The sequence below is a fragment of the Nicotiana attenuata genome, chromosome 6, assembly GCF_001879085.1.
Source record: "Nicotiana attenuata strain UT chromosome 6, NIATTr2, whole genome shotgun sequence".
Classification (NCBI taxonomy): domain Eukaryota; kingdom Viridiplantae; phylum Streptophyta; class Magnoliopsida; order Solanales; family Solanaceae; genus Nicotiana; species Nicotiana attenuata.
Genome location: NC_031994.1, coordinates 45,179,898 through 45,201,844, shown reverse-complemented (window position 1 = coordinate 45,201,844; position 21,947 = coordinate 45,179,898). Strand labels below are relative to the sequence as shown.

Here is a 21,947-nt window from a genome sequence, read left to right as displayed (position 1 = left end):
GAACATGAGAAAAAGGTTGTGATTATTATTTTATAATTATTATATTCTAATATATTATTCCACTTAAAGCTAATTTTTACCCTATATTCTATTTCTCTTCTTCTTCCCGTGAACCCATCATTTTTCCTCTTAATTTTTTTTTAAAAGAAAGTATAGTGTACATGGATTTGACTATTCTCATTTGGCATGCTTGTTCTCTTTACACGTTATTGGAATAAAACTTTACAAACTAAAACACACAAGTGGTTGATAGAAGTTGCATTTTGACATTAACAACTTTTAACAAAAATAGTACTTCAACAAGAGAGCAAAGCTGTCAAATACACAAATGCAGCTATTTCATAAGCAAAGAAGAAAGCCTTAAAAGCTATCAAATACACAAGTGCAGCTAATTACATATCCAACGTTAATTTTTATAAAAAAAAATCTCAGATGGTCTACAAAGCGTCTAATTGGCACATATATGGTTTAGTTGAAGGGCCTGATAGGAACAACTCTATGTTTAAGTGTCCAAGTGACAAAAAAGATCAAGTTTAAGGGTTCAGTTATGTATTTGGCCCTAATATTATAATCGTCTCGTGGCGTTGGACTAAAATAATTCCCAGGAATTTCTCTGACAGCCATCTCGGGGGCTGTTTAGAGGGGCAAAGTAGTAAATTTTCAGTCGCTGCCATCAGTCAGGCAGTGACAAATGGCACGCAAAATCACCTTAACCTGTGACCATACACGAGAAGCGTGGACAGTTTGGTTGAGTCATGACCTAGTTCTGGTTCGATTTTTAACCAACCGAACGCTTGTTAGCTCCCATATTCTTACGCATGTTTAGGGTGTTCGATTTGATTGCACCGCTGTGGTTTTATAGTTCCATTTTAAAGGTATATCAAGTACTCCGTGATTAAGTATAGAGTTCGCTCCAAAATTGGAAAACTATATTTAGTATACAGTTTCAACAGTATACAGTTCAAATTACTGTTCTTTTTCCCTTTTCTTGTGAAACCAAGCTTCTTTCTAGCCAAAAGTAATTTTTTTTTTTTTGGGTATGGCCAAAAGTGCCTTTTTCACAAGTTAGGGTGTTTGGCCGAGCTTTTAGAAGAGAATAAGGCCTCATTTGTTTGCACTTAATGGATGTCTGAATCTTAATCATTCAGATCTCAGACATTAAGTGCATTTGTTTTTAAAGTCTGAGTCTTAATTATTCAGATCTTAATCATTAAGTGTGTTTGTTTTTTAACTTCACAGCCACTTAATGGGTCTGAATAGGTCTGTATGATTAAGATCTACAACAGAGACTTATTTTCATTAAGATGGTATCACATATTCATTATTAACTGCCACCACCGCCTACCATTACCAACTACCACCATGCCATCTCTACCACCCTACTCAACCACCTCCACCTCCACCACCACTACCACCACCACACCATCATCATCCTCAATCATAGCTGCCATTATTATCGACCATCACCACCCACTATCCCCACCACTCCGACCACCATATATCATTCTCACCCACAATTAATACCCATCCACCTCAACTACCACAAGTGACCACCCCATCACCATCAACAACCTCAGTCGGCACTGCCCATCATTATAACCTACCACCACCCACCCACCACCTATCTCAGTCACAACTACTACAACCACCACCATCCTCAATCATAATCACCACCACCATCCTCAATCATAATCACCACCACTACCAATCACTACTACCTACTAGCATGAACCACCATCATCAACCAAAACTACCACCAACCACCACCTCTAGTCGACATCACCCGTTAGCCATCACCACAATAACTATCATATTTTAAAAAATTACATATTTTATTGATAGAATATTAGATTAGTTAGTATTTCATTTGAATTTTATGTTTATTAATTTTCAAATAAAGATAAATTTAATACATTCAGATGTTAAAAATCAAACAGGCCTAATTATTTCTATTCAGATCTTAATACATATCTTAATATATTCAGATGTGTATTCAGATTCAGATGTCTTAATCTTAATACACATATTGATATTCAGATGTGTATTCAGATTCAGACGTCTTAATCTTAAAAAAAAAACAAATGAGGCCTAAGTGCTCTTGAGTATATGCAGAAACAGTTTTTGAGAAGCAGGAAAAAATAAATTTTCCGCAAAAACACTTCTTTAAAAAGCAATTTTAAGAAAAATACATTTAAAATTTTGCCAAATACTAATTGCTGCTCAAAAGTACTTTTCGAATTAATTAGCCAAACACAATATTTCTCACCAGAAATATTTTTTTTGAAAAGCATTTTTCTAAACAAAACTAATTTTAGAAGCTTTGGCCAAACAAACTATTAAAATTTAATCCTTCTGGAAAAAGATCGGCTGATTCAACCACGGCTAGAAGCTTCTGTTCTAAAAGCGCCAATATCAAAACCAGTACACCATATATACTGGTAGAAACAAAAGAAAAAAAGGAACAACTTGAAAACTCTACCAAGCCAGAAGGGGGAAAAAGAATCAGCCGCTCTTTATTTTGGTAAAGAATACTGAGGCACTTTATTGTACAACTTTTACAGGAAAAGCAGATAGGAGAATGACATAGTCATAAGCTTTGTCGATAATATCACCGAAGAAATGGTGGTGTCACTCGTATTGGAACTAGTCCAATTTTATGGACCTGAAATCATTCTGATCCTCAAGAACAAAAATGGGGTAAATACAAGAAAGCTTGAGATCTGAAAAAGGCAAATCTGAAAGATCTATGCCGCCTGCACAGGTTGTCCTGTAGGATATTTTGTTCCCAGACTTGAAAGTAAATTTCAATTGTATTACACTAGAAGCCTCTTGATGTCACTGAAGTTAGAAGACAATGCCGAAATGAAAGCACCTGCAAGATTGATCCATATTTGCTTTCACCCATCAGCAAAGAAGAAAGAAACAAACAAAAAAGAAGATAAACTCCACTTGGATGGCAACTGAATACACTCCTTAATTATCAAAAGACACAAAAGAAAAAGAAACACAATATACTGTAAGAAGATTTTAGCGTCTGATGCCTTGTCATCCAAGGATAACTACAGGACGTTACAGACAACAAAACTTTGGTTGATCTTGCATGCTTATCTATTAAATGTACAACTGCGAACTTTGGATAGTTAAGACTGATGGTACAATCAACTTAGGACTTGAAATTATTTGGCGATGATTTGCAAGATTAAGTGCAAAACACGCAACAAGTAGTAATGCCAACCTCTGTCAACTATCAGTTACAAGGTTTAAGAGATCAAATGTTTGCACTTACCTCCAACCTTTCCATCAAAGACGCGATGATCGGCAGATAAAGTCAAACTCATTTTGTTAACTACAGCTGGCTTTTCAATTCCTGGAAAGAAGGAAGCAAAGATCAACTAACAACAACTGCTACTACTATGTTTCAATTCCATACTAGTTGGGTTGGCAATGTTCAACAAATTGCAGTAGAGAAACAATTGTGCCAGAAGAATTTTCAGTCAGAACTTTACCGTCAGTGCCAACCACTGCTTCAACAACTTTATTGCCCCTACCAACAGCAAGTATACCAGCCTGAGGAAAGACATTACAATGTTATGGATTCCAAGCTAATGGCAAAGCAGATTTATGAGCAGTGACAGAAATGACCTGTTCTGACGGACCTATTAGGCTTAAGTTATAAAATCTAATGCATCAACTTTAGGAGTTTAACAGTCCAGGGGAGGACAATATAGGAAATCTAATCTATTGAGTCAAAGGAAAGCAGATAACAATATAACATATATCTTTCGTGTAGGGGTGCTCCCGCATGTGAAGGTAGAAAAGTATGAGAACCTGAGGGGGGTTGATAATTGCACAAAAGCGATCCACTGGAAACATGCCCAAGTTTGAGATGCTGCATAAAGAACAGAGAAGATATAACCCCTGACCAAAGGAATTGTCTCTACACAATACATAGTACCCAATGTCGATTATTCACCTGAAAGTGCCACCTTGGTATTCGTTAGGTTTAAGCTTCCCAGACCGTGCCTTTTCAGCAAGCTCCTTGATCTTTCATGCACAAGCATACGATAATTAGAAGCTTTAGATACCAGAATAAGCAGAGATATTAGAGTCCTAAATAAAATGACTGAAAAACAGTTTATAAATACAGCAGAAATTACATTATTTCTAGTGCTAACGTCTAAGAACAGCAGAAAGTACCATATTTCTAGTGCTAACTTCTGAAAGCAAAAAATGCACTTTCTTTCAAAGCATCATAATTCTATAGTTCAGACATACCGCAGAATTTCAATATCCCCAACTTAAAAGTAAATGCTGTGACTAGCCTTTATTGCCCAGCTATTCAAAAAATAAACGGTTCAACACTATATCCGTTTTTACCTCCGCAGAAATCGAGGATATGGATTTCTGATCAGCATTCCTGATAATTGGTGTCATCAAGCCCTGTAACTCAAGAGAATGAGATGAGAACAAGATTTGTATGAGGTCCATAGAAATTGTTGTATGTTGCATACCTTTTCAGTGGCAACCGCAACTGATATGTCAACAGAGTCAGAAAACACCACCTCTCCTTTTCCAACATCCCAGTAAGCTGTCATGGATTTACAGATTAACCTTTTCAGGGAACTAACATTTCAGGGGAGAAAGCCTCCTTACTGAGTTAGTCATCAGGAAGTAATTGTTCTAGCTATCTATTGGAGATCATAGAATGAAGATACCCAGTGACAGGAAATAATAGAATTCACTAGGTACAGGGGACCTCATATAGCGTGCAGATAATTTAAAGTTTATTAGTAAAATTCAAGGAAGAACAAGCATAGATTGGAAATTAATCAATCTGGGATAGTGGGAGACCATATTTGAAGGAAATAGCCATCAATTAAATATAGTGACCTCTCCAACCTTTTCAGCTTTTTTTGCTTGGGTGTCAAAGGGTATTGTGAGAAGAAAAGTTCAGCAAAACTTTTATACTCTCAATTGCTGGTATAGATGGTATCATGATGTACAGAGACAAACGGGAGAAAATGTCAAGTTACCATTTTACAGTATCCAAGACAAACACCAATAGATGGACATCAACATCAAAAGTTATAATATATGCTGGGGAGAAGACCCAAAACTACAAAAAAATTCATGGAAGAAGTGGTCTCATTTTTTTTTTTTTATAACTATGGTCTCCGGGCCAGCTTGCACACACCTCGACTAATTCCATTGGGGACCTGCTACCTCCCAGCAGCACAAGTACCGGGTAACTCTGTCTAGCAAGGCTTAGACAGATGGGAAGAAATCACCTAATGTTTTTGCTTCCGCTGGGATTTAAACCTGAGATCTCATGGTCCTCAACTCACTTCACTGACCACACCCTTGCGTGCTATAAACAGTTTAACTCTAAAGGAACAGGTAGACTGTAAACTTATTCAACTCTTTCCACAACAAGTTACAAAATATACCAAAAGCGAAGAGGAAATCTCTGGAGAATTCTTGAGCCCATCTGACTAACAGTTTCACTTTCCACAGTATTAAAGTCAATGGATAGATAACTTTTGAGTTATAAGAAGAGGAACAAAGAGAGAACAAGTGTACATAGAGGGCTGTTAGTTTGTAACAGTAGCATCAGCTAATATTAATAGAACATACTGTAATTTGTAACTGGACAAGTCTCCTACTTCGTGAGGAAAAAAGTTTGGAACAATGAGAAAGAGTTTCTACTTTACAAAGTGAGTACTCTTTCCCGCAAAGAAAAGTTGAACAGTTAAGAGGCTTCACTCCGGACAGCAGAGGTAGTACATGATTTTGTTGAGGAAGGTAATAGTTTCTCATATTAGGATGAAGGCTAATGGTTAAGCTTGTCATCTAAGTGCTTCTCTGTAAAGATGTTGTAGGAGATCGACCTTTGAAAATAAGAGAGCTAGCATGCTTCATTTATATTAATAGAAATACATACATTTATAGCTTCATTTCAAAAGGTCAATATTCATTTCTGGACTTAACGAATAAGAAAATGTAGATACTCCTAGAGCATTTGTGGCAAAAGGGAAAAAAGACGAGTAAATTATTGTTAATGCAACATTATCAATCTTCATTACTATACCGAAATATAACTCAACTTTCTGAAGTACCTAAAACAGAACACGATAAATATAAGTTTGTAAAAGACTTTTAAGATGTCTAAGTGCATGTTGCAACAGACACCAACCACATTTACCAGAAAACCTATCTTTTCTCCCACCTACACCTCCTTTCAGGGATCACATGGTCTTTCCCTGACATGGAAAAACTAAATGGAACTGATAGGGAAATATCAAAATGGAGAAAAAAGATATGGTCATTCCTCTAACAAAGCTAGAAAGCTTGCTTCCACATACTAAATGAGTTTGAACTTAGGCTTCATATATAATTATGATTCACATCGTCCTACATTTTAGTTGTTAATATGAAATAAGTTAAGAACTTCAATCAGCAATGAAATATTAATATTATCTCACCATTTGCTTCTGGTACATTTCTTAATGCTGTTGCAACCATTTTGATGACAATGTCATTCACCGAGACTTTAACATCATACTTTTCTGCACAAGTTAAAAATGTGCCAAACAAATTATGAAGGAATATCAGCAAAAGCAACAAGGCAAATTAAACACTTTAATTCTATACCTTTAAGCTCCTTTCTGAAGGAGAGAAGGGAGTCCAATATAACATCTGCTAGAAATGACAATTAATTTGATAAAAGTTCCACATATTAGACACAAGTAAATTACTAAGAGTACTACTTTAAAGCACTACGAACTTGACGATTGACAGAACCTGTGGACAAATACAAATGAGGGGTAGATTGCTTAGATTCCAATAACCTTGCTGCTATCACCTGCAAAAGATAAGGATTGAGTGATGACAAATTAAGTATGAGATGTCATCAATTTTATTCATGAAAAAAAAAAAGAGAATGGGAACTCCACTTGAAGAATACATTGATAAAGCAAGTAGAAGAACTATGTAGAAGCATCACGAAGAGAATGGGACCTATGCTTAGTGAAAAATAAGAACGATATAGAAGCATAAGCCCAAGTAGAAAGTGGAGCCCAAGAAAAAAGCAAAAACCACAATGCACATACTGCATAACTAGCAATTCAGCAGAAAAGAGGGGAAAAAGAAAAGCTAATACCCTACCTGGCGTCCTTGTTTGAGCAACTGATTTATTGGCATATTTTTTGTTTTAAGTTGTAATATGTTGAATCTTCTAAATGTGAAAATATTTCTTCATATTTCAACTTCTCCTTGGATGATTTGCAAACTGAACCTTCTAAGTTCAGATCTCACAGATCAATTTGTTATTCATTAAGGAATACTCGTTCAAGAAAGGAAAACTCAGTAGGTCTAGAGACGCAATGATATTTAAGAACACAGAAATTCTACTTTCGTTATTACTGCCATCTTAAATTTTTTAGGCCACTAAAAGTTTTTAAAAAAGGTTTATCACATTTATTTGGTTAACAAGACACAACTGCTTTCTCCAAATAAAACAAAACTTTTCCCAAAAAACAAACAAAAAAACCAAAATAATACCAAAATTACTTCCATAATAACACACCAAACTTCCAAATGTTATCACTTCGACTCTCAATTTCTTGTACAAGTTATTTTTATCTTTTACCATTCACCTTTCCCCTCCATATTTGTATGTTCAACATTTATTTTCGAAGTGTTAAATTTGTTAAAGTGTCCCACATTGATGGGAGAAATGGGTTGTCATCTCTAAAGTTTTAGATATCCTCACCTATTGAGCTAGCTTTTGGGGTTGAGTTTGGCAAAATGTCCATTTCTTAGCATGGCATCAGAGCTCGACCAATTTCTATTCTTGCTATAATGTTGGAACCCTGTATTATATTGTTTACGGGCCAGATGTCCAGCCCTAGGCGTGAGCAGAGATGAATTTGTTAAGTTGAAGAGGTGTTTTAGATTGTTATGTGTTAGTGCAACAAGTTAAGAGTTAGAATGTTGGAAGAGTTAAGTTTTTTAGTTAGATATTGCCTTTTCCTCCTTTTACATTGTCAGATTGCGTCTCGCTTGTGGTGGGAAATACAGGGTTGGTTCGGCCTTCAATGGGTGATACAGACACGATTAAAGAAGTATTCTTAGCTGGACTTTCAGAAGATGGAGAAGAAGACACGGGGCTTCGGATATCACTCCACTTGCACTTACGCGGATCATTTGGAGAGAGAGAGAGAACTAGGAGAGTTTTTGTTGGAGTAGATAAGGACTGTGTACATCTGATGAGTAGCCTCTTTTCCCTTATTGTGTTTTGGTGCGCCCGCAAGATTCCTTAAACAATAGAAGATCGGGTGTCATTCATAGAGAACAGATTTTTTTGTGAGGATTCTCTACCTTTTGGTATATTTCCTGTCTACACGTACGTATGCCCTTCATTAATAAAATTTTTTACTTTATTAAATTAAAAAGAGATAGTCTTACAATGGGCAAATATAATGTTATTGTGTTTAAATGTTTAAGTTGGTGTGTCTTGTATTCATCAAATTATCAATCATTAATAAATCCCTTCTCATCTCTTATTTTCTGACACACATTTTAAAATTGAAGAAACTCTATTTTATAGATAGATGAAACTGAGTCTTGTCCACGAGTTGACCTTCCTTACATTTCTTCCCAATGTGTTAGCAAATATGATAGAGTATAACTTATGCAACACAATTAAAGCTCTATTATCTAACAAGTACTATAAGATAAAAGGATTAAATAACTGCTGATCGTAGTTCGTAGTACCTTGCGAATTTGACTATTGGGCAAATCTTCATAAGCATCTTTTTGTTGTCCATCAGATTTCAACCCAAGTGACTCTGTTGGAGTAGCTTGTTGGTCGACCATAGGGGGAGATGAAGTTGCCTTCTTAATTGATGAAATTTTGGTTGATCCCTTTCCAGACTTCAATGCAGCGAGAACATCTCCCTTTAACAGGGTACCACGAGGACCAGATGCTGGAATTGATGATGCATCTAACCCATGTTCCATGATTAACATCTTTGCAGCTGGACTGATTCTGTTGAAACCCGTCGTCTGAGTTCTAGGTTCAGCTGTGGCATCCTGACGGATCGCCTTTTCTTCCTTGACGATATTGTTGCTGCTGATTGATGTCCTCACTGCTTCAATATCATTTTCATCCTCAACCTTGCAAAACAGAAGAATTAGTTCCATACAATGCTAAGGATTATAATGCCTAGAAAGTAACTTTAACCGGTCAAATTAACAAGGCGAACTAAGACAAGTCCCTACCCATATCTGTACCGACTGATTTGCATCTTCTAATTGTTAAGACAAACAAAAAACTTCGGTAACTTTTCTCAGTTGGTGAAAAGAGAGGAGCATTAGTAACTTACTGTGATTGCAATAGGCTGCCCAACAGCCACATCTTTTGAACCTTCAGGTGCCACTATTTTTGCCAAGAATCTGCAATTATACCAAATAAAAATAATTTTTTGAGGGCATCAAAATGAACATATGAAATTGTAAAACAAATATTAAATCAGAGGAAGAAATTTTCACAATCTGCAAGAGCAATAAGGATACGGATGGAATGTAATGTCCCCTACTTTGAAGACTCGGAAATATGAGAAACATAATGGACAACCTCACATCTTCCTCCCAAAAATTAATATATAACTAGGAAGGCCTTGTCTATTATGTAATGTTAATATGAACAGTGCAGGAAGGACTCTTCCTTCAATATTTTAACGCTGCTTTTTCGGATAAAAAGAATTTCTTGGAAATGGTTATCTCATAGAGTACAGTGAAAAATAACAGAAATCTCTAAAGGCATCTTATTCTGATGCAATTAAATGTCTTATCTAAAACGTGATAGGAAATATTTACCCTTCTTCGAGACTTTCAAACTCGAGGGTCGCTTTGTCAGTTTCTATCTCACAGAGAACATCACCAACCGCTATCTGTATCAAAAGAAAAATAAGATACTATTGGCATATGCAATTTAATCATCACTGCCTAATGTCTGGGTCATTGTATTTTAGTGATAAATCATTAGCCTCATATCATGCAGAACCAACCTTGTCACCTTCCTTTTTCCTCCATTTAGCGATATTACCTTGGCTCTATAAGTAAAAGTTCAAAGAAAGATTTTATCAGCACTGAAAGGAAAAACAAACAAGTATAGCGTGGAAAGTCAAGAGTCCATTATGAATTGTCCATACCATGGTTGGGGACAAAGCTGGCATATCAAGGACCAAATGAGGAGGAAGTTCAGATGTGCTGATATTCACAGGACTGGCTTCTGGAACCTTGTCTCCTGTTGCTGCATCTGTCTGAGACGATACCTGATTTTTACCCTCTGATGCACCACCAACAGCAGCAGGGACTTTTTGTATGTCATCTGCTTCTTCCACCTACTCAATTAGCAAAAAATATTTATAATAACCAGATGTAAATGGCAGTTCACACAAGCCATTTGGAAGCATGTTGGAATGAGACATCCAATCTAGTTAGGCAGAAGAACATCGCTAGAATTAAGCAATAAAGGCGACACCGCGACAGTCATCCTGAATTTCACAGGGAATGGATTTTAGGTCACAGTAAGGTAGAGATTGGTTATAATTCAACCATCAGAATAGCAAAATAAGCTGCCAATTGAGGAATGTAAAAAAGAAAAGAACCTGCTAATAGACTCCTAAAACATTTAATACGACATCTTCATGTCTAAGTAGTTATAAGATGGTTATTGCCTTTATAGCTGCACTTTTTGCAAAAAGAAATTAAAACGGAAAAAGGGATGTGATTTGAATAGATAACGGACTAGGCAGACTATAAAAAATCCTTCCAAATGGGAACTGCCCACTTCTGTTAAAAGGTTGTATTGCTTCCACCTGAGTTTACCACCTAGAGTATTCAGTGAACACTCTCTCCTATTGATCTTCTTTTGAGATTACAATACTTGCCGACATTCTGATCTCCACTATTTTTGTTTGATCTCAACCATGTGGGGGAGATCCTTCTCAAGTTAACCCAGTAAGGTTCACTTGACAAATAAAGAAGCTCTAAGTTGGTAAACCCTTTCAAAATTTAGAAACATTGAAAAAAAAGAACACTACGAAAATGGAGTTAAATTTAGTCAAGAATAACTTAGAAACGGTTAGATAGTTATGTGTAAATAGTCTTAGTCCCATATGTAGTAGGAGTAGAATATGTCATAGTCCCATATGTAGGAGTAGAGTATGTCCTAGTCTCATATGTAGCAGGAGTAGAATATGTATTACATATATGGCTCATTGTACTATTGTTGATAAACAGATTTTTCTCCTGTGCATTCTCCATGGTATCAGAGCTTCAATGAGAAAATTATAGTTGTGCGTCATTCCAGCGACATCCGGGAAGAAATCGCCGTGCAATTTTCCGGCAACTTCGCCTTGTTCTCAGCATTCATCCCTGCTATAGTGGTATTATGCATATACCAGTACCACCATCAGATCTGAAACCCTTGTGCGACCAAACTCCAGAAATTCCAGTCCCACCGGAACAGAAAAGTCAGTCACAGTGCGTCTTTGCGGTTGACGACTCAAGATTGATTTGCATTATCTCCACATCGGTAAGTGTTGTGCGAAAACCAACACTACCATCTTGTTCGGAAAAGTCAGGCGACAAAACCCCAGTCAATCGCTCTAGCAGAAGGTCCCTCGCGCGCCTCCGCGCGCTGCCGAAACTAGAGTTCCGGCGAGCTACAGTAACTTTTCCGGCGCGTGTGAGCCATTTCGGCCACTTTTTGACAAACTTCTTCAGAATAGCTTACTCGTCCAGTGATTCCGAGCGTACCCATATAAATTATATCAAATTCTGACAACTTTTTTTTTCCGGCGTGAACAATGCAAATTATCGGCGTGAATAATAATTTCCAGAAAAGTTTTTGTTTTCTGGCGGTGTTTTAAAATCTATCTTGTAGTTTGGAATTCAGTTTAGTCTCACTATTTTCAAATTTTTCCGGCAACCTTTTGGCCAACTTCTGTTCATCAACAACCACCTGGTTTTGTTGCTCAAGGGGAGTCTAGTGGCCTTGTATGTCGAATGATCAGCTTGCAAATATTTTCACCAAGTGCCTCACTGGTCCTCGTATTAGTTACATATGTAACAAGCTCGGTATATATGATTTGTATGCACCGGCTTGAGGGGGAGTGTTAGATAGTTATGTGTAAATAGTCCTACTCCTATATGTAATAGGAGTAGAGTATTAAGAGTAGAATATGTCCTAGTCCCATATGTAGTAGGAGTAGAATATGTATTATATATAGGGCTCATTGTATCATTGTTAATAAACAGATTTTTCTCCCGTGCATTGTCACAGCAACAATTCTGGCTTTTTAATTTCTTTTTTGATAAGGACTTTGAAACAGTTCTGTTCTCCAAAGAAAGATAGAGAAGACCAAGAACCAAATTTATCGCTTGTCTCTCTAGGTAGGACACTATCAATTTATTTCAAACATTACTTTCTCCTCCAAGTTCGACACTTGAATATGAGATTCTTTATACCATTCACGTTCTGGTACAGGGGAAGGAGGTATCCTACTCCATCAAAATTCTCTGTCACTTATCTTTCTCATACGTATCTTTTGGGAAAAAAAGAATTTTTTATTTATAAATCAAGAACTTTTAATTGAATTTCTAACCAAAGGTTCCAATTTTATAGAGTATGATACTAAGCTTTCAAAATATATATCCAGCTATAGCTATGAATAGGAAAATTTTATTTAAATCAAAAAAACAAGTGAAAAAAAAAAGATATTGAATTTGAACCAAGACAATAAAGTTCTTCTAGGAAAGAAGCCCATGCTTTTTTTCTTCTGAAAGGGGAATAATTGAACAAACTTTTCAGAGAGAATACACACTTCCCAAAATGAGACTTTTAAGTTCCCTTGCTGTTTGTGCAAATAAAATGGACAATGAAAATTCTTGACTTAACACAGACTTCTTTTTTCATTTTGCACCAAAGAACTTCAGAGGAAAAGAGAGAAAAGAAAATTGCAGCATTATCACGTCAATTATATTTCCGTTGTGCTTGACTGACAGGAGATTATCACAGAAGAGAAATTGAAGAGGGAAGTGGCAGGAGAAATATCTGAGAGCTCTTATTACCGTAATTGCTATAGCCTGTCCCACTGGTACATCTTTTGTTCCTTCAGGGACCAATATCTTTGCTAGGAAACTGCAAATGATATCCGAAAACAACAAAAGCAAAAACATTAAAGAAGTGCACTGGTTAATCTGATGATTAGAGTGAGTCATTATGTCATTTAGGAACAGCAAAAGAATCAGTGAAGATCACTAGTCACATACAAAACTAAAAAAAAATGATGCATCAGAAAAGAGCGTCATTTACCTCATAAAAAGAAGGTCAGATAAGTTGTAAATAAATACAGCACAACTGGAATATAGGCTTACCCTTCTTCAAGACTTTCAAACTCAAGTGTTGCTTTATCAGTCTCTATCTCACATAGTATGTCCCCCACTTCAATCTGTTAGGAATCAGAATTCAACTGAGTGTAATAACAAAGAACTTCAAATTGCTGAACCTTAAACTTTAGATGGCATTATCTCTGTTTTAACGTGAACTTGAGATATGACTTCACTTCAGGTAACCATGAAAAGCAACTGACCTTGTCCCCCTCTTTCTTTCTCCACTTTGCTATATTACCTTGAGTCTGCAATGAGACAAACAGGCAAGTTAAGAATTCCCGCAATAATAAGGAAATAGCAAGCAGAACACTTCATCATTCATAGAAATAACGCTGTTACCATTGTAGGGGACAAAGCTGGCATTGCCACCTCTGTATGCAAAGGAGCCTCTGCAATAATGGGAAATGAGTATTATAACATTTAACAAAGCCCTCATCTCTGCCTCATAAATCTCATATTATCATTAAATTCTCACATTGTTCAAATATAAGTTGTATAAAAATGAAATATTTTTCATTTTTTAACGTGTCCAAAGGGCACCAAATATCTTTCCACTTCCTTTCTCAAATAGAAAACAGATTCACTTATGGGGAAAGTAGCATCACAGTTTCATCGGACAAGACGGTCTCTCCAAGAGACTCCACACCGAAAGCCTACATCTTCGAGAGGATATTGTGCCTAACACCTTATGAAAGTAAGAAGACTACCCTATCCCATATATAAGTTGAAGACTTTTTAACTGCTCTTAAAAATTCATGCATTATGTTACAAGCTAATGCACCACACAATAGCCATATTTGCTATCTTTGGACTCTTAACCGTATGATAAGGAATTGAGTTAATATCATGTGGGCCAATGGGACCATAGCATATATTAAACTGATAAGAGGATGGCGAAATCAAATATTTGGAGTACACAAGATACACACATAGTAACCAAACACTTGCTGGAAAGGAAACACATTAGATTTAAGTTGCACCACCTAGGACCAAAATTGCTTTGTTAGGCTTCTCTATCTGTCCCAGGTGAAAAGGTTACAAGTGTTTAGCAACATAAGACATACATGTATATATCTAGAAGGGACAAACGTCTTTCCAAATGAATAAGTGCGATGGAGCAGCCACTATATTCTAAGTACAAGATACGAAGGTACTTAGAAGTAAACACAGCTAAATCTACGGCCTCCAAAACACCAGATTTACACATCAGGTCATCGAAAATGAACTACTATTCCATCTCTTTATCATTCAATTTATCCAATAACATGGAAGTTACAAGAAGCACATCCTTATTTATGTGATAAACTAATTATATGGGGCGTTATTTTTCATAGAAAAATAGTATAAATGAGAGACAAGATAAGCACATCACCAAAGCAACGGTCTCCTACAAACAAATGTTACAAAAAGCACCAACTTTAAAGGACCTATCTCCAAGTTTTCTTCAATTTCTCTTGGATGTCAGAAGTTGAAAGAATTTCTAGTTCTAAAGCTGTACTCTACTTACTTCTCTTTTTATATGCTCTTCTCCAATGCACAACTTATTGATTTCATTCAGTGTTGGCACTTGTAAGTCAAGATACGATAGTAGAAGCTACTAAAGGCAATATATGCATATTGGAAAGATAATGGCATAAAGTAGGAGCAACATCATTTGTATAATGTACTTACCAGCTGACGATAGATACCGAACACCACTCTGTAACTGCAACATTTTCAACGTTAAATCAGAAAAACATAAATAATGAAATTTAATTGGCAGACAAGTATTGCAACTAACCTTAGATGGTATGTCGTGGACTCCACTGAGCAGACGGAAATGTAAAGGCCTGGCAGAACTTCATAGTTAGTGAACCGCACAAAGTTTGAGGAAAAACAATTACAGAGGAAACTAATCTACCTTCAGCTGGTTAATAATTAATATTGATGCAACTTAATCCGTCAAGGAACCATATCATCTCCATGCAAAGAATATTGTCTATCCTTATTAGTCCATTAAGTTGGTTATATGCTAAACCAGCACGACGCGTCCAGTAATATGCAAGACAGAGGACTAAGAAACTATGCTACTATAGGCATCGCAATTAAAAACTACAGCAGAAAGTCAAACTTTAGTTGGTCATTATACAATCAAAATTTCAATCTCTAGAGAATTTTATTTACTTTGCATATGATTGAGAAATCCGTTTAGCGCCCATAGTAAGAAAAGAAGAATTTATTGAGGAGTCTCTAGAACTTTATTACTTTCATTGCCGCCATGTGCATCATCTTATTCACAACATATGTCCCAGTCAGACAACGGCACATTAGTGTAGAAAGCATCCAACAGCGGCCTTTGAGTTTGAAAAGAAAAACCCCTCCTTCTGCCGAGGTAGCAAGTAAGCAGCAAGGTTCTCCCTACAACAAGCTCGCGACTCTAATAGAAAGAAAGGGTAAGCTCTCTGCTCTATTGGCAAGAGGGAACCATTTCTCACCCAGCCCTACCTACCCTATGTATTTGAGGGAGAGACTGGAACCGGAAAAGACCAGGTTCCACACATATGAGACAGGCAGAAGGTATGGTACGAGCAGTTTCTTGAAGAGCGAACTTGCTGCTTCTGCTTTCTGCCATATGGGTTCAGTTTCATTAACTTTTTATAAGCCAGTTATGATCTACGTAACCGCAAACTTGATTTCTTCAAGGAGAGTGAAGCGAAGTCCCTCCTCGAAAAGTTGAGTCACCCTTTTTTTCTTTCAGAAATAGAATAGAATAAAGAATGTGGTGATGCACCCTTTTAGTTTATATCTTGTATCTAGTCGAAAAAGTCTAAGACGGAGAAAGTGGTGATGCTCTTTGATTGCATCTGCTTGCTTGATCTTTGATCGTGGAGAGAGAGAGAGAGAGAGAGAGAGAGAGAGAGAGAGAGAGAGAGAGAGAGAGAGACTCAATTGTCTAAAATCATGGGCGTGCATGCAGAAAGTAGACAAGTTTACTCGATAAATCAGTTTCTTCATCAAACATTTGAAGGAGTTAATGAGTCAGGTCTTAGGATCCATAACTCCTTTTAGTGAAGCTTTTATTATTCCTTTTCCATCTCCTTGTAACTTTACATCATTGCAATGTCCTTTCAGTTTAATTTCAAAGAAAATAAGTCCTTAAACAACCTTCTATTTTTAAAGATGATTTCAAAAACATAACAAGAAGTTTAGGGAGAAAGTTTCTCTTTCAAATCGAGGGAGTATCATCCCCATTGACGTAAATCTGTAAAAAAGAGTTGGTGCACCTCCAGCATCTTGAACTTGTAAAAAAGAAAGGAAAGCTTGGTGCAGTAAGCTCCCCTATGATGGGGTAAGAGGAAGGGACGGACAACATCGGGTCTGATGTACGCAACCCTATCTTGTATTTCTACAAGAGGTTGTTTTCGCGACTTGAACCCGTGACCTCCAGGTCATAGAGTGGCAACTTTTTGCCGTTGCGTTAAATAAAAAAGATTTATACTGTCGGAAGTATCTTAACAAGGGTACTAGTATGCTTATGTTGGCCCTACAAGTGTTCTTCACGTTTATAGCATAAACATGTAAATGCGGGACTCATGCCTCCATAGACATGATAGGGAGGGTAAAACGCAATGAGTCATCATGATCGGCCCCTCTAGGGCAATGTATCCATCATTTCTCAACAACCCAACTAGACTACATGAAATCTGGAAAACTGGGTTGACTTTGATTGGACTAGGATTGAGAGTCAACAGGCCCCAAAAAAGATACTTACCTAGCTTAATGCTTTACTGATGCTTTGGACTTAGCATTAGATCAGAGACAGCCACTTAGACCATGATAATATTTGAAAATAGAAAAACAGTGACTAGCTAATAGAAGAAGTTCTACATATTCATTCATCTTTTATGATAGTTCTCTAGCAAAGTTATGTCAGTTAAACTTGTCCCATTATATGGAGAAATTTGAAGTGGGATAGCATATTCCAATTCATTAAGCACTAAAATGGACGGACAAAAATTCTTAACATCCAAACCTTAATGACGTAGCATCCACATCAGGAATTTGATTCAGCGCCCCAGAAACACTGCAAATAATGAACATCACAATGCACACTTTATCCAGGTGAAGTGCTTAAAAGAAAGATTCTCAATAAGTTTGAACACCTATTACAATCATTCGTTTGGAACTAAATGAACAGTGAGGCTCTTGTACAAATTTCTGAGGCTAAAATGATTGATATCCAGACAGAAACAGGTACACAACCCTTGTACATTACGAAGAGTACTAGAATGTTGGTGCATCACTCCACTTTTTCTTTAAAATTATGAACATAACTAAACTACATTGAAGGGGTGCAATCCCAAATGCTGCTTTGGATTTACCTCAACAAAAAGAAAACCTAAAATTCAAAGTATTTGACCTATCGAATCAATATGGACAAAAGGGACTTTGATATATGTATATCAAAAAGTTAATGAGGAAAGGAAACAGAAAGATCAACAGATAGAAATGCTTTCCTTATTTTTTAACTAAACTTAATTGTCTTGTGTGCCAAATCCTTTTCAAGTTTAGAGCACTCATGAAGTCTTTACATTGTTGTTACTATTTTAGCTTGCTTTTCTTGTAACTCCTTTTACTACTTTATCTTTGATATCTTGTCTTCTATGCAAAGTACAACATTCAGTTATTCGTGATTCTGCACCCAAACAGACACCCATATTCATTTTATTTCTGCCAAACTATAACCAATATTGCAAGCCACTTTTCCCACGATAAGGCGGCACGCTTCTTGAATTGCATTAGATACCCTTAATCTAACTGGATATTAAATGAAACACCTCTTGAAAAACAACATAATCCTCTTCTTTCACGACTGAAATTTTCCAACATAATGAACCCCAATCCTCACCCTCCAAGTGAAGATAGAACTAGTGTTGTCAAAGCCGAAAAGCATTACAAAGTGCACCGAGCCCATCGGGCTTTAAGCGCAAAGCACGAGCAAAGTGAGAGCTTTTGTTAAAAAAAGGCGCAACAAAAGGAAAAAACAAAAATGTATATGCAATGCAATGCAAGAAAAAAGTAACAACCTCATTCATAATGATTTCCTTAACAGTTAATATATCTTTTTTCCAGATATACTTATTGTTTAGTACCGTTCTATTCAAGATAGAATTTTATGGGCAATGAGGTGCACGCATTAGTGCTTTGCCTACACTGTAGTGCAGCCTAAGTTACGCAAAGCGCCTACCCTGATCTTCTCTGAGCTTCAGGGCTTAAATGCACCTCAAATGAGCCTTTGACAGCACTGGATAGAACCTTTGGAACATGTTAGATGAAGGAAAATCCACTTTCTCCTCAGATTCTTCTTAAAGATTTGTCCATTGACTAGACTAACATCTTCAAATTACTTAACAGTAACAGGAAAGAGAGAGTAACTTAGACCTTAAAATCTATTAAATTTGAGGTCTCAAACAGCTCAGTAAAGTTCATCAAAATGGAACAAAGTATTATCATTTGAGCAATGCATTAGTTATGTATGCCACAAAGACCAGTAGGCGGTTGAACCCACCATGTATGCGCTGCACTAGCTATTTCTAGCCTAAAGCATGCCTAAGCTACCAAAAAATGCATTTTTGTCCTCAACTTATCCCCTATAACTTCTTCGTTATTTTTAATTTCAACAGGTGTCCATTTCCTTGATCAACCAAAGTGTGAAAGCAACAAAATAAAAGAGCAAATGAATAATATAAAAGAAAAAAAAAAAGCAATAGACTAAGTGCTTGCGAGACTTGTCAATCTCAAATACGTATTGCCAGAATTTGAACACACACAGATTAACTTTTCTCATGTACCAATCTCTATAATCCACGAAAACATTCAGCAATTTGTAATTCTTAATATACGAGCTAGAATTCAAAAACTGGACAAAAATGTAAAGAGAAAAACGTACTGATGGAGGGATCGGAAAGTGGAAGAGTTGGATGGGCCGGCGGCGAGAAGACGGCGAGCACGGAGAAGAGAAGGAGCTCGGAGAATCACCGGATGACGAAGTCTGGAAAGCGCCATCGATCGTTCGCAGATCCACGCTTCCTTTCAACTTCTGTATATATGCCTATTGTATCCCGCTATGAATATGTTGATTCAATACACACAAACTTGTTTTTTCTTCTAATTTTTTGGCTTCTCGCCTCGCTAAAGGACTTACTAGCCATAAAGTATAGTTAATGAAACTATATTCTAACCTTAATTTATAATGGGGAATTACCAGTTATGTCCATTTATAAGTAGCTCATTACAAAAATTGGCCAATTAATAAAATATTACTAATATTAGCCAAATTAGCCAATTAGCTATTTGAAGCAAAAAAATATCAAATTTTTGCTTTGTTTTGAGTGGGTGTTATTAGAATAGATTGGGCACAACTTAAGGAGCTTGAATCTCAGTTTTGGGATGATTTGGTGAAGTTTTGAGGTAGTTTGAATTGAAAATTCGAAGTAAAAGCCGAGCATGAAAAAATGATATGTGTATCACACTGTGTATCATTTGTGTATCACATATGTATCATACATTGTATCAATTGTGTATCACATGTATATCCATGTATACCTGTGTGTGAGATACATGCGTGATACATGTTTGATACATGTGTCGCGGAAGACTTTTTTGAACTCGATTTAGTTACGAATTTTGATACAAAACCAGTCCAAATCACCTCCAATCTTCCTCAAATTTTGTATATTGACTTATCTATATATTTTCAATGAATTTCAACTATACCCATTGAAAAAATTCTTATTTTGCTTAGATTTTTGAAATATTGTATAGATTTTTGTATTTCATCACCTTATTTGCTACCGCGTCCATGAAATTTCCTTTCCATCTTGTATCTAATGTTGCTATCACGCTTAAAAATATGGAAGGTGATTTTTGCATGTGATTCCTTGATAGAAAGAATCCTATTATTTGGTGTTTCAATTTTTATTGGCTAGTTTTGGTAAGTCTATGACTAATGGCTAGAGGTTGGTAAGTTGAGATTTATTTGGGATATTTTTGTAAGTTTCCCATTTATATTTTATCCATTATAATTTATTATGACTTTTTATTTTATTTTTTTTATAATAATTGACTAATTTCACGGGATACCATTATTGTATTTTTTTCCAACAATGATGTGACCTTGATTTTACTGATCGAAAATGGTTTTTTTATATTCACAAGGTAAGTGTGTGTACACTACCCTCCCCATAACTCGCTTGTAGCATTATATTGATCTAATTGTTGTTGTTGAATAATTTTACGGGATATCTGCTACCTCTCATCATTAATAGGTACCAAGTAACTCTATTCGGCTTTGATAGATCAAAAAAAATATAATATAATATGAATAAATATAAACATCCAATGCGAATAAATCTCTACTTATGCATACATAATTAGCTATTTTTAGATCTATTTTCTGTTTTTTGTTATTTTTATTTTTTCTTTGAGTTCGGAAATGGAAAAGTAATGGTCCGACGATGAGAATGGTAGGCTGGGAGAAAGTAGAGGTTTGGCGGGCATCAATTCTTTGGTCTAATTTTGATGCCTTTGGGATTTCATAATTTGGTCCACTTTTGTTGCAAGTTTGACACAAAATAAACATAAAGTGAGAAAAAGTGATTTGGAGTTTAAACAATTGTAATTAATTTTACTTGTGTTTAATGTTTCATGCCCCATTCCTATCATGAATTAATATTTGATGGCTTTGTCTTCATGTTTGCATATTTGTTTTGCTAATCATGTTTGCATATTCAATGCTAATCATTTCTTGGGCACCAACTCCCATTCTGGCCCTTACGATGACAATAACTTTGATCTTAATGGGAGGAGCGATATACTTTTTGCATGTTGTAATTAAAGTTAGGTATTTGTCATATCTTAGATCAAAGTCCGTCTTCAACAAAGTCAAACTAAGTTCTAAGTATTTTTATTTTCATATTTAATCTCAAGATAAGTACTATCTCCGATCACTTTTATTTGTCCACTATACTAAAAATATATTTTTATTTTTACTTGTCTATTATACTAAATCAGGATAAAGACAATAATTTTTTCCCCTTTTACTCTTATCATAAACTACTCATTCCCAAAATTATTTTTCAAGACTTTTGGAAAATCTATTATTATTATGGATAAAAATATAAAATATATATTTCATTATTATTTTTTAAGTAGCATGAAAAGTTCAAATTAAAGAGAACAACTAATGTAAATGGAGGGAGTAATAAGAAACATTTTGTGAATTGTCACAAAATGCATGCACTTCCTTCAATCTCAATGAATGCCTTCTTAAAAAATTTCAAAGAAACTTAAAAAAATCCACTTCCCAAATCACCAGCTTTCACATCACATTTATAATCCATTCTCAGAACTGTACCTTACCAATTCAATCCCTATTAAAAAATATTTTTCTAATTTCCACAGCATGATTACCCATGATTTGTTTATTGAGTTATAAGTTTTTAGGC

At 35.9% G+C, this 21,947-nt stretch overlaps 1 protein-coding gene across 1 annotated transcript; it reads right to left on the bottom strand.

Moving 5' to 3' along the window:
- On the bottom strand, window positions 2,492-19,651 carry LOC109226919 (dihydrolipoyllysine-residue acetyltransferase component 1 of pyruvate dehydrogenase complex, mitochondrial). Its single transcript, XM_019391837.1, has 23 exons — window positions 19,391-19,651; window positions 17,474-17,524; window positions 15,242-15,290; window positions 15,133-15,166; window positions 13,801-13,850; window positions 13,662-13,706; window positions 13,447-13,520; window positions 13,141-13,210; window positions 10,215-10,406; window positions 10,071-10,115; window positions 9,880-9,953; window positions 9,387-9,456; window positions 8,776-9,177; window positions 6,802-6,862; window positions 6,652-6,696; window positions 6,483-6,566; window positions 4,512-4,588; window positions 4,378-4,440; window positions 3,974-4,044; window positions 3,829-3,889; window positions 3,507-3,567; window positions 3,287-3,367; window positions 2,492-2,872 (listed from the first exon to the last, which is right to left on the bottom strand). The coding sequence occupies exons 1-23, from the start codon at window positions 19,504-19,506 to the stop codon at window positions 2,814-2,816; spliced, it is 1,935 nt and encodes a 644-aa protein (XP_019247382.1). The 5' UTR covers window positions 19,507-19,651; the 3' UTR covers window positions 2,492-2,813.